The sequence below is a fragment of the Ranitomeya variabilis genome, chromosome 6, assembly GCF_051348905.1.
Source record: "Ranitomeya variabilis isolate aRanVar5 chromosome 6, aRanVar5.hap1, whole genome shotgun sequence".
NCBI lineage: Eukaryota > Metazoa > Chordata > Amphibia > Anura > Dendrobatidae > Ranitomeya > Ranitomeya variabilis.
This window is the reverse complement of record NC_135237.1, coordinates 504311212-504329788: the sequence shown is the minus strand read 5'-3', so window position 1 is coordinate 504329788 and position 18577 is coordinate 504311212. Positions and strand designations below refer to the sequence as shown.

The 18577-nt window shown below is 42.3% G+C and overlaps 1 protein-coding gene across 2 annotated transcripts in view; it reads left to right on the top strand.

Annotated features, from left to right (window-relative positions):
• The first annotated feature begins 285 nt into the window (after positions 1-285).
• TRIQK (triple QxxK/R motif containing) overlaps positions 286-18577 on the top strand; it is a 167902-nt gene continuing 149610 nt past the window's right edge. The window contains exon 1 of one of the 2 annotated variants that reach the window (XM_077270844.1): positions 286-624. Coding sequence is in view for 1 of the 2 variants with exons in the window: in XM_077270843.1 (XP_077126958.1) it covers positions 450-624 (175 nt within the window). In the remaining variant the exon portion in view is untranslated. The remainder of the gene's footprint in view (positions 625-18577) is intronic. The other variant, XM_077270843.1, reaches the window with a different exon arrangement.

Here is an 18577-nt window from a genome sequence, read left to right as displayed (position 1 = left end):
TCGCTTGCATGTCGTGAATGAGGCATCGCTCGCATGTCGTGAATGAGGCCGTGCTTGCATGTCGTGAATGAGGCCGTGCTTGCATGTCGTGAATGAGGCCGTGCTTGCATGTCGTGGCTGCGGTAACTTGCTGCTCATTGACTGTCTACAGCATTATGTAAGAGAGGTGGCGCAATGCGCAAATTGCAAAAAAACGTAAACCGGTTGTATTTTTTACGCTGTTGGATGTTACTGGTTGCACTGTGGCCACTAGGAAATAAAGACACGTCTGGCTGCACGACCTTTAACACTCACTAGTCGCCCTACAGGGCTAGTGGCTTTCATGGCCGCAGCCCACTACCTGGCCATGACAAATGTGCCCCACACCTGGGCAAATGCGCAATGTGCTAGCAGGTGGTGCAGCGAGTACGAGCGCGGCAGTATACCACGTCAGCCATGCTCTGGAGCTGATGTCGGACACTTTCTGCCTGTTGCACACACTTTGGGACGTGGCACTGACAGGGGGAAGACTAAACAGCGGGAGCAGCACGTCAGCACAGGCTGCCACACAGCGAGCGCTCTCCCGCCTTCTGCAGGACGGGATCACTCGGGAGGAGGAGCGGAGGCTGCACGAGACGGCGCTAGGTAGGCAGCAGCAGCGGCGGCGGCGGCGGCCTGTGCACGGTCCGGGGCTGCACACTGCAGCTCGGGGGTCCTGAGTGCTCTGCAGCAGTGCTGGGGGATGGGGGGAGCCCGCACTTCCTGGCTCCTGTGTGTGCAGCGTGGGTCACTGCGGGCTGCTCAGCCATTACTGTGCATGGAGTATACCTCTGTGCTATTCTGCCTACTCATTACCTGAGTAGTAGACAATTGCTTAACCCCTTAACGACCAAGGGTATTTTTGGTTTTGCATTTTCATTTTTTTGCTCCCCTTCTTCACAGAGCCAAAACTTTTGTATTGTTTGGTCAAAATGGTCATGTGAGGGCTTATTTTTTGCGGGACGAGTTGTACTTTTGAACGACACCATTGGTTTTACAATGTCGTGTAACAGAAAATGGGAAAAAATTCCAAGTGAGGTGAAATTGCAAAAAAAAGAGTGCATTCCAACACTTGATTTTTGTTTGGCATTTTTGCTAGGTTCACTAAATGGGGACGGACTAAACTGCATATTGGGATGATGGGATGATGGGATGATGGGCTGCAATACTAGACTTGACCACTAGATGGCAGCACATTTTACAAATGCAGACCAGGAAATGACTACTTGTAATATAGCAAGAAGGGAATTCAATGGAAATACTTAAATGAATCAGAACATCCACAGGGCTGGATTAAAGTTTAATAATAGAACCAGGGAAATAAGATTGTAACTATATGGGATTATGTGTAGAATATCGGGTTACACACGCCTGGTGATATATCTCATCAACATCTGATAGGAATATGGGTATAACTATTGTTCTGTATGGGGATTATGGGTGAAATATCACAAATACACATGCCCAGGAACATACTTCATCTACTTCTGATAGGAATATGGGTACATCTGTTGTTCTGTATGGGGATTATGGGTGAAATATCACACATACACATGCCCAGGAACATACTTCATCTACTTCTGATAGGAATATGGGTATAACTATTGTTCTGTATGGGGATTATGGGTGAAATATCACAAATACACATGCCCAGGAACATACTTCATCTACTTCTGATAGGAATATGGGTATAACTATTGTTCTGTATGGGGATTATGGGTGAAATATCACACATACACATGCCTAGGAACATACTTCATCTACTTCTGATAGGAATATGGGTATATCTATTGATCTGTATGGGGATTATGGGTGAAATATCACACATACACATGCCCAGGAACATACTTCATCTACTTCTGATAGGAATATGGGTATATCTATTGATCTGTATGGGGATTATGGGTGAAATATCACAAATACACATGCCCAGGAACATACTTCATCTACTTCTGATAGGAATATGGGTATAACTATTGTTCTGTATGGGGATTATGGGTGAAATATCACACATACACATGCCCAGGAACATACTTCTTCTACTTCTGATAGGAATATGGGTATAACTATTGTTCTGTATGGGGATTATGGGTGAAATATCACACATACACATGCTCAGGAACATACTTCATCTACTTCTGATAGGAATATGGGTATAACTATTGTTCTGTATGGGGATTATGGGTGAAATATCACACATACACATGCCCAGGAACATACTTCATCTACTTCTGATAGGAATATGGGTATATCTATTGTTCTGTATGGGGATTATGGGTGAAATATCACAAATACACATGCCCAGGAACATACTTCATCTACTTCTGATAGGAATATGGGTACATCTATTGTTCTGTATGGGGATTATGGGTGAAATATCACACATACACATGCCTAGGAACATACTTCATCTACTTCTGATAGGAATATGGGTATATCTATTGATCTGTATGGGGATTATGGGTGAAATATCACACATACACATGCCCAGGAACATACTTCATCTACTTCTGATAGGAATATGGGTATATCTATTGTTCTGTATGGGGATTATGGGTGAAATATCACACACACACATGCCCAGGAACATACTTCATCTACTTCTGATAGGAATATGGGTATAACTATTGTTCTGTATGGGGATTATGGGTGAAATATCACACATACACATGCCCAGGAACATACTTCATCTACTTCTGATAGGAATATGGGTATAACTATTGTTCTGTATGGGGATTATGGGTGAAATATCACACATACACATGCTCAGGAACATACTTCATCTACTTCTGATAGGAATATGGGTATAACTATTGTTCTGTATGGGGATTATGGGTGAAATATCACAAATACACATGCCCAGGAACATACTTCATCTACTTCTGATAGGAATATGGGTATATCTATTGTTCTGTATGGGGATTATGGGTGAAATATCACACATACACATGCTCAGGAACATACTTCATCTACTTCTGATAGGAATATGGGTATATCTATTGATCTGTATGGGGATTATGGGTGAAATATCACAAATACACATGCCCAGGAACATACTTCATCTACTTCTGATAGGAATATGGGTATAACTATTGTTCTGTATGAGGATTATGGGTGAAATATCACACACACACATGCCCAGGAACATACTTCATCTACTTCTGATAGGAATATGGGTATATCTATTGATCTGTATGGGGATTATGGGTGAAATATCCCAAATACACATGCTCAGGAACATACTTCATCTACTTCTGATAGGAATATGGGTATATCTATTGATCTGTATGGGGATTATGGGTGAAATATCACAAATACACATGCCCAGGAACATATTTTATCATTATTTTAAGAACATATATATTTATCCCAAATAGTCATGCCCAGTACCACATTTGATGAATTTCCCATAATAATATAAATAGAATTATTCACCTCCATGGTAATTCAATGTGAAATATTATATTTACAGAGGCCAAATAATTTTGCAGCTTTGTTTGAAAAAATATCTTTAAAAACTTGTGGGCACCTAAGCTCCTTAATAAATGAATGCCTATATGTACATTTATATTACAGCGTCAAATAGGCTAAGTAATTTCCTTTTACAGCTTGGTAATTCTGCATTCAATAGCGCTGTAATAAGTCAGTATAGGCTGTTTATTGTCTCTATATGACGGCTTTTCATTAATATAGCGATAACAGTTTGAACTATTAATTTGAAAATATCTGCATTGATTTCCTGGACATATGCAGTGTTTATACGCTCAAAGATGCTGAAACAGGCCTGGAAAGACGGGTTTAACAAAGTTTTTGCTTTATTTATTTTTTTTCTTCAAGATCGTGAAAACTGTCTGAAGCATTGACTTGAAAATAGCTTTTGTGACTTTATTGATATATTTTGTGGTTGGACGTCAAGGTTGCTGAAATAAGTAAATAAAGGCTGATTTAAGAGACTTTTAACTGCTTATCTTCAGTACTGAAAAAAGGCTTAAAGCTGACCTGTCATCACATTCAATGCCACCAAGCCGCAGCTATGGTGGCATAGCTGACAGGTCCAGCAGTGTGGACAGCCCTCTATCCGCCTCCCTGGTGCCTCCGCACTAAAATATTACACTTTATTCCTCTCGACGGGCACCACTGGAAGCATGAAGTGTCTGTATCGGTCCGATGGAGTGTGAACAAATCTGCGCTATCTACAATGCACTGCGTCATCAGTTGCTGGGCAGGAATTTTTTTACTGCCCAGCGACTGATGACGCGGCACAGCGCAGGGCTCAAGCACTGATTGGTTCACACTCCAAAACACCAACAGGACCACTTCTTGATTCCCGTTACGCGCGCCAAGGGGGCAATAAAGTTTAGTATTTCAATGAGGAGGCACCCAGGGAGGTGGACAAAGGTCTCTCCACACAGCTGGACCTGTCAACTATGCCACCATAGCTGCGGCTTGGTGGCATTGAATGTGATGACAGGTCCTCTTTAAAGCGTCGAGTTGAAAATAGCCAGTGTTTTCTTTGTGAAATGTAATACTTAGCTGCTCAATCGTGCATAGCGTGTGCTGTCAACCAACAAACACCTTACCCCACTAATTTCACATAAAATGTAATGTGATATGATCATCAGATGTGGATGATTATATTATTGATTATTATCAATATTCATTTATATGGGGATTATGATTTGGATAATATGGCTTCAAATCCCAACTCCCATATTTATCCTTTACCTGATAAAAATATCCAGTAGAGTCTCTTTTATCCAAGCTAAACGGGAGCAGAGGGTGCTTGGATTTGTGAAAAACTGGGATAACTCAAAAAACTGAATAAAATGCCCCCCTTTGTATCCTGCTGTCCCGCTTTGGGTCTTCCTGTCCCTCTTGTATCCTTCTGTCCCTCTGAGTATCCTCCTTTTGTGTCATCCTACTTCTCTTTTATGTTCTACTGTCCGCTTTTGTCCCTTTTTTGTGTCTAAAAGGGGAGCTCTGGGCAGCCGCCTGGATGCTTGGATAAAGCAGTAAATTGGCTGGCAAAGTGCTGTACAGTCATGGCCAAAACTATTGAGAATGAGACAAATAGTAATTTTTCCAAAGTCTACTGCTTCATTTTTTCTAATGGCAATTTGCATATACTCCTGAATGTCAAAGAGTGATCAGCTTAACAGCAATTACTGTACTTGCAAAGTCAATATTTGCCCAGAAAATGAACTTTAACCCCCAAAACACATTTCAACATCATTGCAGTCCTGCCTTAAAAGGAGCAGCTAACATCGTTTTAGTGATTGATCCATTAACACAGGTGTGGGTGTTGATGAGGACAGGGCTGGCGATCAATCAGTCATGATTAAGTAAGAATGACATCACTGGACACTTTAAAAGGAGGCTGGTGCTTGGTATCATTGTTTCTCTTCAGTTAACCATGGTTATCTCTAAAGAAACACGTGCAGCCATCATTGCACTGCACAAAAATGGCCTAACAGGGAAGAGTATCGCAGCTACAAAGATTGCACCTCAGTCAACAATCTATCGCATCATCAAGAACTTCAAGGAGAGAGCTTCCATTGTTGTCAAAAAGGCTCCAGGGAGCCCAAGAAAGACCAGCAAGTGCCAGGACCGTATCTTAAAACTGTTTCAGCTGCGGGATCGGACTACCAGCAGTGCCGAGCTTGCTCAGGAATGGCAGCAGGCTGGTGTGAGTGCTTCTGCACGCACTGTGAGGTGGAGACTCTTTGAGCAAGGGCTGCTGGTTTCAAGGAGGGCAACAAAGAAGCCACTTCTCTCCAGAAAAAACATCAGGGACCGACTGATATTCTGCAAAAGGTACAGGGAGTGGACTGCTGAGGACTGGGGCAAAGTCATTTTCTCTGATGAATCCCCTTTTCGATTGTTTGGGACATCTGGAAAACAGCTTATTCGGAGAAGAAGAGGCGAGCGCTAACACCAGTCTTGTCTCATGCCAACTGTAAAGCATCCTGAAACCATTCATGTGTGGGGTTGCTTCTCAGCCAAGGGAATCGGCTCACTCTCAGTCTTGCCTAAAAACACAGCCATGAATAAAGAATGGTACCAGAATGTCCTCCAAGAGCAATTTCTCCCAACCGTCCAAGAGCAGTTTGGCGCCCAACAATGCCTTTTCCAGCATGATGGAGCACCTTGCCATAAAGCAAAGGTGATAACTAAATGGCTCATGGAACAAAACATAGAGATTTTGGGTCCATGGCCTGGAAACTCCCCAGATCTTAATCCCTTTGAGAACTTGTGGTCAATCATCAAGAGACGGGTGGACAAACAAAAACCAACAAATTCTGGCAAAATGCAAGCATTGATTATGCAAGAATGGACTGCTATCAGTCAGGATTTGGTCCAAAAGTTGATTGAGAGCATGCCAGGGAGAATTTCAGAGGTCTTGAAGAAGAAGGGTCAACACTGCAAATATTGACTTGCTGCATTAACTCATTCTAAGGCCGGGGTCACACATGCGAGTTTTACAGACTTAAGAGCGCAGAAACTACGTCCGTAAAACTCGCATAACATACGGCACAATTATTCTCAATGGGGCTGCTCCTATCAGCCGTATATTACGGTTCAGTATTATACGGCTTTCTACGGCCGTACAAAATCACAGCATGCTGCGTTTGTCAGCGTATTGTGCAAAAAAAATCGCCAATGAAAGTCTATGGGGGCGAGAAAAATACGGATTCCACACGGACCATGCGTGTGCATGGCGAGAAATACGCAGCGGTGTTAGTGAAAAGTCGGTAATTCAATTGCCGGCTTTTCATTTCTCCTGCACAAACCCGACAGGATATGAGACATGGTTTACATACAGTAAACCATCTCATATCCCCTTTTTTTTGCATATTCCACACTACTAATGTTAGTAGTGTGTATGTGCAAAATTTCAGCGCTGTAGCTGCTAAAATAAAGGGTTAAATGGCGGAAAAAATTGGCGTGGGCTCCCGCGCAATTTTCTCCGCCAGAATGGTAAAGCCAGTGACTGAGGGCAGATATTAATAGCCAGGAGAGGATCCATGGTTATTGGCCCCCCCGTGGCTAAAAACATCTGCCCCCAGCCACCCCAGAAAAGGCACATCTGGAAGATGCGCCTATTCTGGCACTTGGCCACTCTCTTCCCACTCCCTGTAGCGGTGGGATATGGGGTAATGAAGGGTTAATGCCACCTTGCTATTGTAAGGTGACATTAAGCCAGATTAATAATGGAGAGGCGTCAATTATTAAAGCGGACAGTAGAACATAAAAGAGAAGTAGGATGACACAAAAGGAGGATACTCAGAGGGACAGGAAGACCCAAAGTGGGACAGCAGGATACAAAGGGGGGCATTTTATTCAGTTGTTTGAGTTATCCCAGTTTTTCACAAATCCAAGCACCCTCTGCTCCCGTTTAGCTTGGATAAAAGAGACTCTACTGGATATTTTTATCAGGTAAAGGATAAATATGGGAGTTGGGATTTGAAGCCATATTATCCAAATCATAATCCCCATATAAATGAATATTGATAATAATCAATAATATAATCATCCACATCTGATGATCATATCACATTACATTTTATGTGAAATTAGTGGGGTAAGGTGTTTGTTGGTTGACAGCACACGCTATGCACGATTGAGCAGCTAAGTATTACATTTCACAAGGAAAACACTGGCTATTTTCAACTCGACGCTTTAAAGAGGACCTGTCATCACATTCAATGCCACCAAGCCGCAGCTATGGTGGCATAGTTGACAGGTCCAGCTGTGTGGAGAGACCTTTGTCCACCTCCCTGGGTGCCTCCTCATTGAAATACTAAACTTTATTGCCCCCTTGGCGCGCGTAACGGGAATCAAGAAGTGGTCCTGTTGGTGTTTTGGAGTGTGAACCAATCAGTGCTTGAGCCCTGCGCTGTGCCGCGTCATCAGTCGCTGGGCAGTAAAAAAAATTCCTGCCCAGCAACTGATGACGCAGTGCATTGTAGATAGCGCAGATTTGTTCACACTCCATCGGACCGATACAGACACTTCATGCTTCCAGTGGTGCCCGTCGAGAGGAATAAAGTGTAATATTTTAGTGCGGAGGCACCAGGGAGGCGGATAGAGGGCTGTCCACACTGCTGGACCTGTCAGCTATGCCACCATAGCTGCGGCTTGGTGGCATTGAATGTGATGACAGGTCAGCTTTAAGCCTTTTTTCAGTACTGAAGATAAGCAGTTAAAAGTCTCTTAAATCAGCCTTTATTTACTTATTTCAGCAACCTTGACGTCCAACCACAAAATATATCAATAAAGTCACAAAAGCTATTTTCAAGTCAATGCTTCAGACAGTTTTCACGATCTTGAAGAAAAAAAATAAATAAAGCAAAAACTTTGTTAAACCCGTCTTTCCAGGCCTGTTTCAGCATCTTTGAGCGGATAAACACTGCATATGTCCAGGAAATCAATGCAGATATTTTCAAATTAATAGTTCAAACTGTTATCGCTATATTAATGAAAAGCCGTCATATAGAGACAATAAACAGCCTATACTGACTTATTACAGCGCTATTGAATGCAGAATTACCAAGCTGTAAAAGGAAATTACTTAGCCTATTTGACGCTGTAATATAAATGTACATATAGGCATTCATTTATTAAGGAGCTTAGGTGCCCACAAGTTTTTAAAGATATTTTTTCAAACAAAGCTGCAAAATTATTTGGCCTCTGTAAATATAATATTTCACATTGAATTACCATGGAGGTGAATAATTCTATTTATATTATTATGGGAAATTCATCAAATGTGGTACTGGGCATGACTATTTGGGATAAATATATATGTTCTTAAAATAATGATAAAATATGTTCCTGGGCATGTGTATTTGTGATATTTCACCCATAATCCCCATACAGAACAATAGTTATACCCATATTCCTATCAGAAGTAGATGAAGTATGTTCCTGGGCATGTGTATGTGTGATATTTCACCCATAATCCCCATACAGAACAATAGTTATACCCATATTCCTATCAGAAGTAGATGAAGTATGTTCCTGGGCATGTGTATGTGTGATATTTCACCCATAATCCCCATACAGATCAATAGATATACCCATATTCCTATCAGAAGTAGATGAAGTATGTTCCTGAGCATGTGTATTTGTGATATTTCACCCATAATCCCCATACAGATCAATAGATATACCCATATTCCTATCAGAAGTAGATGAAGTATGTTCCTGGGCATGTGTATGTGTGATATTTCACCCATAATCCCCATACAGATCAATAGATATACCCATATTCCTATCAGAAGTAGATGAAGTATGTTCCTGAGCATGTGTATTTGTGATATTTCACCCATAATCCCCATACAGATCAATAGTTATACCCATATTCCTATCAGAAGTAGATGAAGTATGTTCCTGGGCATGTGTATGTGTGATATTTCACCCATAATCCCCATACAGAACAATAGATATACCCATATTCCTATCAGAAGTAGATGAAGTATGTTCCTGGGCATGTGTATGTGTGATATTTCACCCATAATCCCCACACAGATCAATAGTTATACCCATATTCCTATCAGAAGTAGATGAAGTATGTTCCTGGGCATGTGTATGTGTGATATTTCACCCATAATCCCCATACAGAACAATAGTTATACCCATATTCCTATCAGAAGTAGATGAAGTATGTTCCTGGGCATGTGTATGTGTGATATTTCACCCATAATCCCCATACAGATCAATAGATATACCCATATTCCTATCAGAAGTAGATGAAGTATGTTCCTGAGCATGTGTATGTGTGATATTTCACCCATAATCCCCATACAGAACAGTAGTTATACCCATATTCCTATCAGAAGTAGATGAAGTATGTTCCTGAGCATGTGTATGTGTGATATTTCACCCATAATCCCCATACAGAACAATAGATATACCCATATTCCTATCAGAAGTAGATGAAGTATGTTCCTGGGCATGTGTATGTGTGATATTTCACCCATAATCCCCATACAGATCAATAGTTATACCCATATTCCTATCAGAAGTAGATGAAATATGTTCCCGGGCATGTGTATGTGTGATATTTCACCCATAATCCCCATACAGAACAATAGATATACCCATATTCCTATCAGAAGTAGATGAAGTATGTTCCTGGGCATGTGTATGTGTGATATTTCACCCATAATCCCCATACAGATCAATAGATATACCCATATTCCTATCAGAAGTAGATGAAGTATGTTCCTGAGCATGTGTATGTGTGATATTTCACCCATAATCCCCATACAGAACAATAGTTATACCCATATTCCTATCAGAAGTAGATGAAGTATGTTCCTGAGCATGTGTATGTGTGATATTTCACCCATAATCCCCATACAGAACAATAGATATACCCATATTCCTATCAGAAGTAGATGAAGTATGTTCCTGGGCATGTGTATGTGTGATATTTCACCCATAATCCCCATACAGATCAATAGATATACCCATATTCCTATCAGAAGTAGATGAAGTATGTTCCTGGGCATGTGTATGTGTGATATTTCACCCATAATCCCCATACAGAACAATAGTTATACCCATATTCCTATCAGAAGTAGATGAAGTATGTTCCTGGGCATGTGTATTTGGGATATTTCACCCATAATCCCCATACAGATCAATAGATATACCCATATTCCTATCAGAAGTAGATGAAGTATGTTCCTGGGCATGTGTATGTGTGATATTTCACACATAATCCCCATACAGATCAATAGATATACCCATATTCCTATCAGAAGTAGATGAAGTATGTTCCTGAGCATGTGTATTTGTGATATTTCACCCATAATCCCCATACAGAACAATAGTTATACCCATATTCCTATCAGAAGTAGATGAAGTATGTTCCTGGGCATGTGTATTTGTGATATTTCACCCATAATCCCCATACAGAACAATAGATATACCCATATTCCTATCAGAAGTAGATGAAGTATGTTCCTGGGCATGTGTATGTGTGATATTTCACCCATAATCCCCATACAGAACAATAGATATACCCATATTCCTATCAGAAGTAGATGAAGTATGTTCCTGGGCATGTGTATGTGTGATATTTCACCCATAATCCCCATACAGATCAATAGATATACCCATATTCCTATCAGAAGTAGATGAAATATGTTCCCGGGCATGTGTATGTGTGATATTTCACCCATAATCCCCATACAGAACAATAGATATACCCATATTCCTATCAGAAGTAGATGAAGTATGTTCCTGAGCATGTGTATGTGTGATATTTCACCCATAATCCCCATACAGAACAATAGATATACCCATATTCCTATCAGAAGTAGATGAAGTATGTTCCTGGGCATGTGTATTTGGGATATTTCACCCATAATCCCCATACAGATCAATAGATATACCCATATTCCTATCAGAAGTAGATGAAGTATGTTCCTGGGCATGTGTATTTGGGATATTTCACCCATAATCCCCATACAGATCAATAGATATACCCATATTCCTATCAGAAGTAGATGAAGTATGTTCCTGGGCATGTGTATTTGGGATATTTCACCCATAATCCCCATACAGATCAATAGATATACCCATATTCCTATCAGATGTTGATGAAGTATGTTCCTGGGCATGTGTATGTGTGATATTTCACCCATAATCCCCATACAGAACAATAGATATACCCATATTCCTATCAGAAGTAGATGAAGTATGTTCCTGGGCATGTGTATGTGTGATATTTCACCCATAATCCCCATACAGAACAATAGATATACCCATATTCCTATCAGAAGTAGATGAAGTATGTTCCTGAGCATGTGTATGTGTGATATTTCACCCATAATCCCCATACAGAACAATAGTTATACCCATATTCCTATCAGATGTTGATGAAGTATGTTCCTGGGCATGTGTATGTGTGATGTTTCACCCATAATCCCCATACAGAACAATAGATATACCCATATTCCTATCAGAAGTAGATGAAGTATGTTCCTGAGCATGTGTATGTGTGATATTTCACCCATAATCCCCATACAGAACAATAGTTATACCCATATTCCTATCAGATGTTGATGAAGTATGTTCCTGGGCATGTGTATGTGTGATATTTCACCCATAATCCCCATACAGAACAATAGATATACCCATATTCCTATCAGAAGTAGATGAAGTATGTTCCTGGGCATGTGTATGTGTGATATTTCACCCATAATCCCCATACAGAACAATAGATATACCCATATTCCTATCAGAAGTAGATGAAGTATGTTCCTGGGCATGTGTATGTGTGATATTTCACCCATAATCCCCATACAGATCAATAGTTATACCCATATTCCTATCAGAAGTAGATGAAATATGTTCCTGAGCATGTGTATGTGTGATATTTCACCCATAATCCCCATACAGAACAATAGATATACCCATATTCCTATCAGAAGTAGATGAAGTATGTTCCTGGGCATGTGTATTTGTGATATTTCACCCATAATCCCCATACAGAACAATAGTTATACCCATATTCCTATCAGAAGTAGATGAAGTATGTTCCTGAGCATGTGTATTTGTGATATTTCACCCATAATCCCCATACAGATCAATAGATATACCCATATTCCTATCAGAAGTAGATGAAGTATGTTCCTGAGCATGTGTATTTGTGATATTTCACCCATAATCCCCATACAGAACAATAGATATACCCATATTCCTATCAGATGTTGATGAGATATATCACCAGGCGTGTGTAACCCGATATTCTACACATAATCCCATATAGTTACAATCTTATTTCCCTGGTTCTATTATTAAACTTTAATCCAGCCCTGTGGATGTTCTGATTCATTTAAGTATTTCCATTGAATTCCCTTCTTGCTATATTACAAGTAGTCATTTCCTGGTCTGCATTTGTAAAATGTGCTGCCATCTAGTGGTCGAGTCTAGTATTGCAGCCCATCATCCCATCATCCCATCATCCCAATATGCAGTTTAGTCCGTCCCCACTAAATGGTCAAACGGCCCTGCCAGTATGGTTCTCCAGGTCCTTACGAGTTTGTAGACACCAAACGTCTAGGTTCTTTTCTGTCTAAGTGGTGAAAAAAAATGTCAAAGTTTTGTAAGGGGAAAAAAAAAAAAAAAGTTGCCATTTTCCGAGACCCGTAGCGTCTCCATTTTTCGGGAACTGGGGTCGGGTGAGGGCTTATGTTTTGCGTGCTGAGCTGGCGTTTTTAATTATACCATTTTGCATGTTGCAGTGACCAAAAAAACGTAATTCTGGCGTTTCAAATCTTATTTTTTTTTTCTCACGACGCCGTTTACCAATTTGATTATTATTTTTTTTTTATATTGATTGGGCGATTCTGAACATGGCAATACCAAATACGTGCATATTTGACTTTTTTTTTAATTGTTTTATTTTGAATGGGGCGAAAGGGGGGGAGATTTGAACTTTTCTATTTTTTTTTTTTTTAAACATTTTGTTTTAAAACTTTTTGCATGCTTCAGTAGCCTCCATGGGAGACTAGAAGCTGCACGTGTCTGATAGCCTCTGATACATAGAGCCCGGCTGCTGCCCTGCTCGATGTATCAAAAATTCTCACTTGCTATGAACGCCGACCACTAGGTGGCGCTCAAAGCAATTCAGCAATGACAACCACAGGGGTCTTCTCCTGACCCCGGGTTGTCATGGCAACCCGTCAGCTACCCGCGGTCATTTGACACGGGCGCCGATGGGAGGAGGTAATGACGCGCTTCCTGTGCGTCTATGTTAACTGCCGCTGTCAGAGTTTGATAGCGGCATTGATCATGTTAACAGCCGCGGGTGAATCGCGACTTCACCTGCAGCTGTTCTGGGCACATGTCAGCTGATCAGATCAGCTGTCATGTCCCAGAAAAGGTGCGGGCTCACCGCCGGAGCCCGCGCCAAACGGTGGGAGGCGTCCAATGACGGACTGTGTCCGTCATTGGACGTTAAGGGGTTAAATTACAATTCCATATTCGATAATGCTTTTTGAGACTTCTGTGAGGATCCCATATATGCGACTGTGGCATCCATCACCCATAGGCACAGTCTGCCATGGCCGTCTCTATAGGACGGTGCCGCAAGGTCGCGCTTTAATATATGCTACCGATAATATTATTATATGATACTTGCTGCATGAGGGAAGTGCTCAAGTAGCAATTCCAAGATGTGTAATGATCTGAAATACCATCTTTGTGCCGATCACTTATTATAGGGCTATGTCTGGTGTTATAGGCGCTAAATATAGGTGGAAAAAAAGGATCAAGACTGGTGTCATACGGCAGCCTGGAATCTACATCCTGCCGGAGTAAGGGGCGCGTGCTGCACCATGCACTTGTGCCCCACATTACTGGTTTTGGCTGCACTGTACGTGTGGCAGAAGGTCTTGTCCAGTCTGTTGACCCCCCGGCATCCTTATTTTTTACAAAAAAAACCCCTAACAAATCTCAAATTGCAAAATCTAATTTTTTTATGCCAGAAAAGTGTCATAGCATGAAACGCCCTCCCCGTAAGGCCTCATTCGCACCTCAGTGTTTGTAGCCAAAACCAGGAGTGGAACAATTGGGGGAAAAGCTATAACTGAAGGCTGCCTCTATCCGGAGCTTTGGAGACACTCCTGGGCTTTGGCTACAAATACTGAGGTGTGAATAAAGCCTACAGGTCCCATGTGTGGCCTTGGGTGCCGCCTGTGGCACATGGCATCTATAGATCTACTGATACAATGATATAAAAACAACAGGAAAAGGCATCGACCTTGGTAGAATCGCTGTATTTTGATCACATCACCTCCCCCCAAAAGCAGAGTAATAAGGATAAAGTCAGATGGAGTTACCGTATCTTACATAAATTATTGAAGGGTGAAAAGAACTTCTTACTAGAGAAAGAAACCCTTGCTAAAATATAACTTTTAATAAGTTTCAGAATAAAAACAATTCCAAGTAACCACTCAGTAAGGCTACGTTCACATTTGCGTTGTGCGCCACAGCGTCGGCGACGCAACGCACAACGCAAACAAAAACGCAACAAAACGCACGCTAAAACGCTGCGTTTTGCGACGCATGCGTCCTTTTTTGCCGAAAGTTGGACGCAAAAAAAATGCAACTTGCTGCATTTTCTGCGCCCAACGCTTGCGGCCAAAAAAACGCATGCGTCGCAAAACGCAGCACAACGCATGTCCATGCGCCCCCATGTTAAATATAGGGGCGCATGACGCATGCGGCGACGCTGCGGCGCCGAACGCTAATGTGAACGTTACCTAAAGGTGCAGAAGTGCATAAAAGAACAAAACAGAAAAAATATACCGTATTTTTCGCTTTGTAAGACGCTCCGGATTATAAGACGCACCCCAAATTTTGAGGAGAAAAATAGGAAAAAACTTTTTTTAATAAATTGAGGGGGCTTCTTATAATCCATGCGTCTTATTGCTTACCAGGGGTTGTGGCTGCGGTGGATCAGGGTCCCAGGGTCGTTGCTGGAGGCAGGAGTGGAGCATTGCTGCAGGCTGGGATGATGGGGTCTGCAGGGGGGCTTCGGTGCTGCATGGGGGCTGCTGTGCTGCAGGCTGGGATGAGGGGTGCTGCAGGGGGCTGTGGTGCTGCAGGGGGCTGTGGTGCTGCAGGGGGCTGTGGTGCTGCAGGGGGCTCTGGTGCTGCAGGGGGCTCTGGTGCTGCAGGGGGCTCTGGTGCTGCAGGGGGCTCTGGTGCTGCAGGGGGCTCTGGTGCTGCAGGGCTGTCTCCAGGGCTGTCTCCGGTGCTGCGGGGGGCTCTGGCAACATTTTGTGAAAGACCAGAGCCCCCAGCAGTTCGTCCATGCGTTCCTGTATGACTGACTCCGGGAAAATGGCCGCCGGAATCTCGAGAGATGAGATCTCAGTGCTGAAATCTCATCTCCCGAGATTCCGGCGGCCATTTTCCAGGAGTTAGTCATACTAGAACGCATGGACGAACTGCTGGGGGCTCTGGTCTTTCACAAAATGTCGCCAGAGCCCCCCGCAGCACCGGAGCCTCCAGCATCACCCGGGGCAGCAGCGGACAACCCCGGCAGTGGCGGCGGGTGACAGCAGCGGCGGGCGACAGCGGCGGCGGGCGGTAGCAGCGGCGGACACCCCCTCATCCCAGCCTGTAATGGTAAGCGGTATATCCGCTTTGTTAGACGCACCCACATTTCCCCCCCAAATTTGGGGGAAATAAAGTGCGTCTTACAAAGCGTAAAATACGGTATATAGAGACAGTCTGTATTTCTTTAGGGCTACAAAAAATCCTATAAGTCATAAATTAATAATTGTTATAATCTACCTTACTAGGCTACCACTTTTACCAGTATATGTTTTATCTGGTTAATACGTCTTAGTTGCATGAGGACGGGAATACTCTGGACCTGGTTTTCTCCCGTCCCGGATCGCTGCACGACTTTATTAACTCCCCTCTCCCGCTTTCGGACCACAACCTTCTTTCCTTCTCTGTCAAGAATTGTCTCCTCACTCGGGACACCCCCACTTACACCACTTATCGGAATATACGTTCCATTAATACCCAGCAGCTTATGGACAATCTCCACACATCTTTAGCCCCCATCTCCTCCCTCTCCTGTCCAGACTTAGCATTGTCACACTTCAATAATACACTGAAGAATGCCCTAGATGAAGCAGCACCTTCTACACGCAGAAAGACCCGACACAGACAACGGCAGCCCTGGCACACTATGCAAACACGCTTTCTTCAGCGTTGTTCAAGGTGTGCAGAGCGGCAGTGGAGAAAATCTCTCAGCAGAAGACTTCATCCACTATAAGTTCATGCTCAAAACCTATAACTCTGCCTTTTATCTGGCCAAACAATCCTACTTCACCACCCTCATCACCTCACTATACAACAACCCAAAACGACTTTTTGAAACCTTAAGGCTAAGTTCACACGTTGCAGAATTGCCACGGAAATTTCCGCGGCAATTCTGCGCCTCCTGCCGCGGGTATATCGCATGCAGAATTAGCATGCATATACCCTCAGAAAACTAGCGTTTTGCAAGCATAATTAGCTTGCAGAATGCTAGTTTTCCAAGCGATCTGTAGCATCGCTTGGAAAACTGACTGACAGGTTGGTCACACTTGTCAAACATAGTGTTTGACAAGTGTGACCAACTTTTTACTATAGATGCAGCCTATGCAGCATCAATAGTAAAAGATAGAATGTTTAAAATTTATAAAAAAAATAAAAAACATGGTTATACTCACCTGCAGACCTCAGCGGTGTCCGTTCCTATAGCTGGAGTGCAGTGAAGAGCCTGCGATGACGTCACTGTCTTGTGATTGGTCGCGTGAGTCACATGAGCGGTCACGCGACCAATCACAAGACAGTGACGTCATCACAATTCCTGAACCACATCATCTATAGGAACGGAAGAGAGATCATGCACCGGAGAGGCGGGAACACTTCGGGGGCCATCAGAGGGTGAGTATAGGACTATTTTTTGTTTTAATTCTTTATTTTTTACCAATTATATGGTGCCCAGTCCGTGGAGGAGAGTCTCCTCTCCTCCACCCTGAGTACCAACCGCACATAATCTGCTTACTTCCCGCATGGTGTGCACAGCCCCATGCGGGAAGTAAGCAGATCAATGCATTCCTATGTGTGCAGAATCGCCGCGATTCCGCAATTTTAATGAACATGCTGCGTTTTTTTCTGGAATGCGATTCCGCTCAGAAAAAAATGCAGCATGTGCACAAAAAATGCGGAATGCATGTCCCCATAAGGCCTATAACTATAAATATAAAATAAAACACAAGACACCTTTAATGTTTGGAATAAATGGCCGTGAGGTTTTATTTTGGGTTACAAAATCCAAATAAATTGAATAAATAACCAATAAATAATATCCAAAAGTTCATAAGTCCAAAATGTCCATAAACTTCCATAAACCAAATCCACTCAAAATTGAGTGATTTTTTCCCACAAATAAAACCAAACGACAGGTGAATGCTAACATAAAGGGAGGGAGGGCGGGATCTTCTTTTCTTCATGCACCGGCGAACTGAGTATCTAGCGCCGGTGCACAGGTATATATAATAATAAAATCTGCCCAGCAACTGATTGGCAACCAATCAACATTTCAAATTTTAGGCGGGCAAAAAGCCAGCCAGAACCAGATCTGGCTGCTTTTACATAAATAAACGTGATATGTGCTGACCTTAACTTGACCCTGAAAAACAATGCCAAATTGAATGAATTAGGCCTATGTGGACATGGGACCCCCGCTATATTTTATTGTTTGAGCGGGGGGGCTTGCATGTCCCCATAAGGCCTATAACTATAAATATAAAATAAAACACAAGACACCTTTAATGTTTGGAATAAATGGCCGTGAGGTTTTATTTTGGGTTACAAAATCCAAATAAATTGAATAAATAACCAATAAATAATATCCAAAAGTTCATAAGTCCAAAATGTCCATAAACTTCCATAAACCAAATCCACTCAAAATTGAGTGATTTTTTCCCAAAAGGCCAAGGTTCAAAGGACCGAGGCCCCCCCCAAACCACAC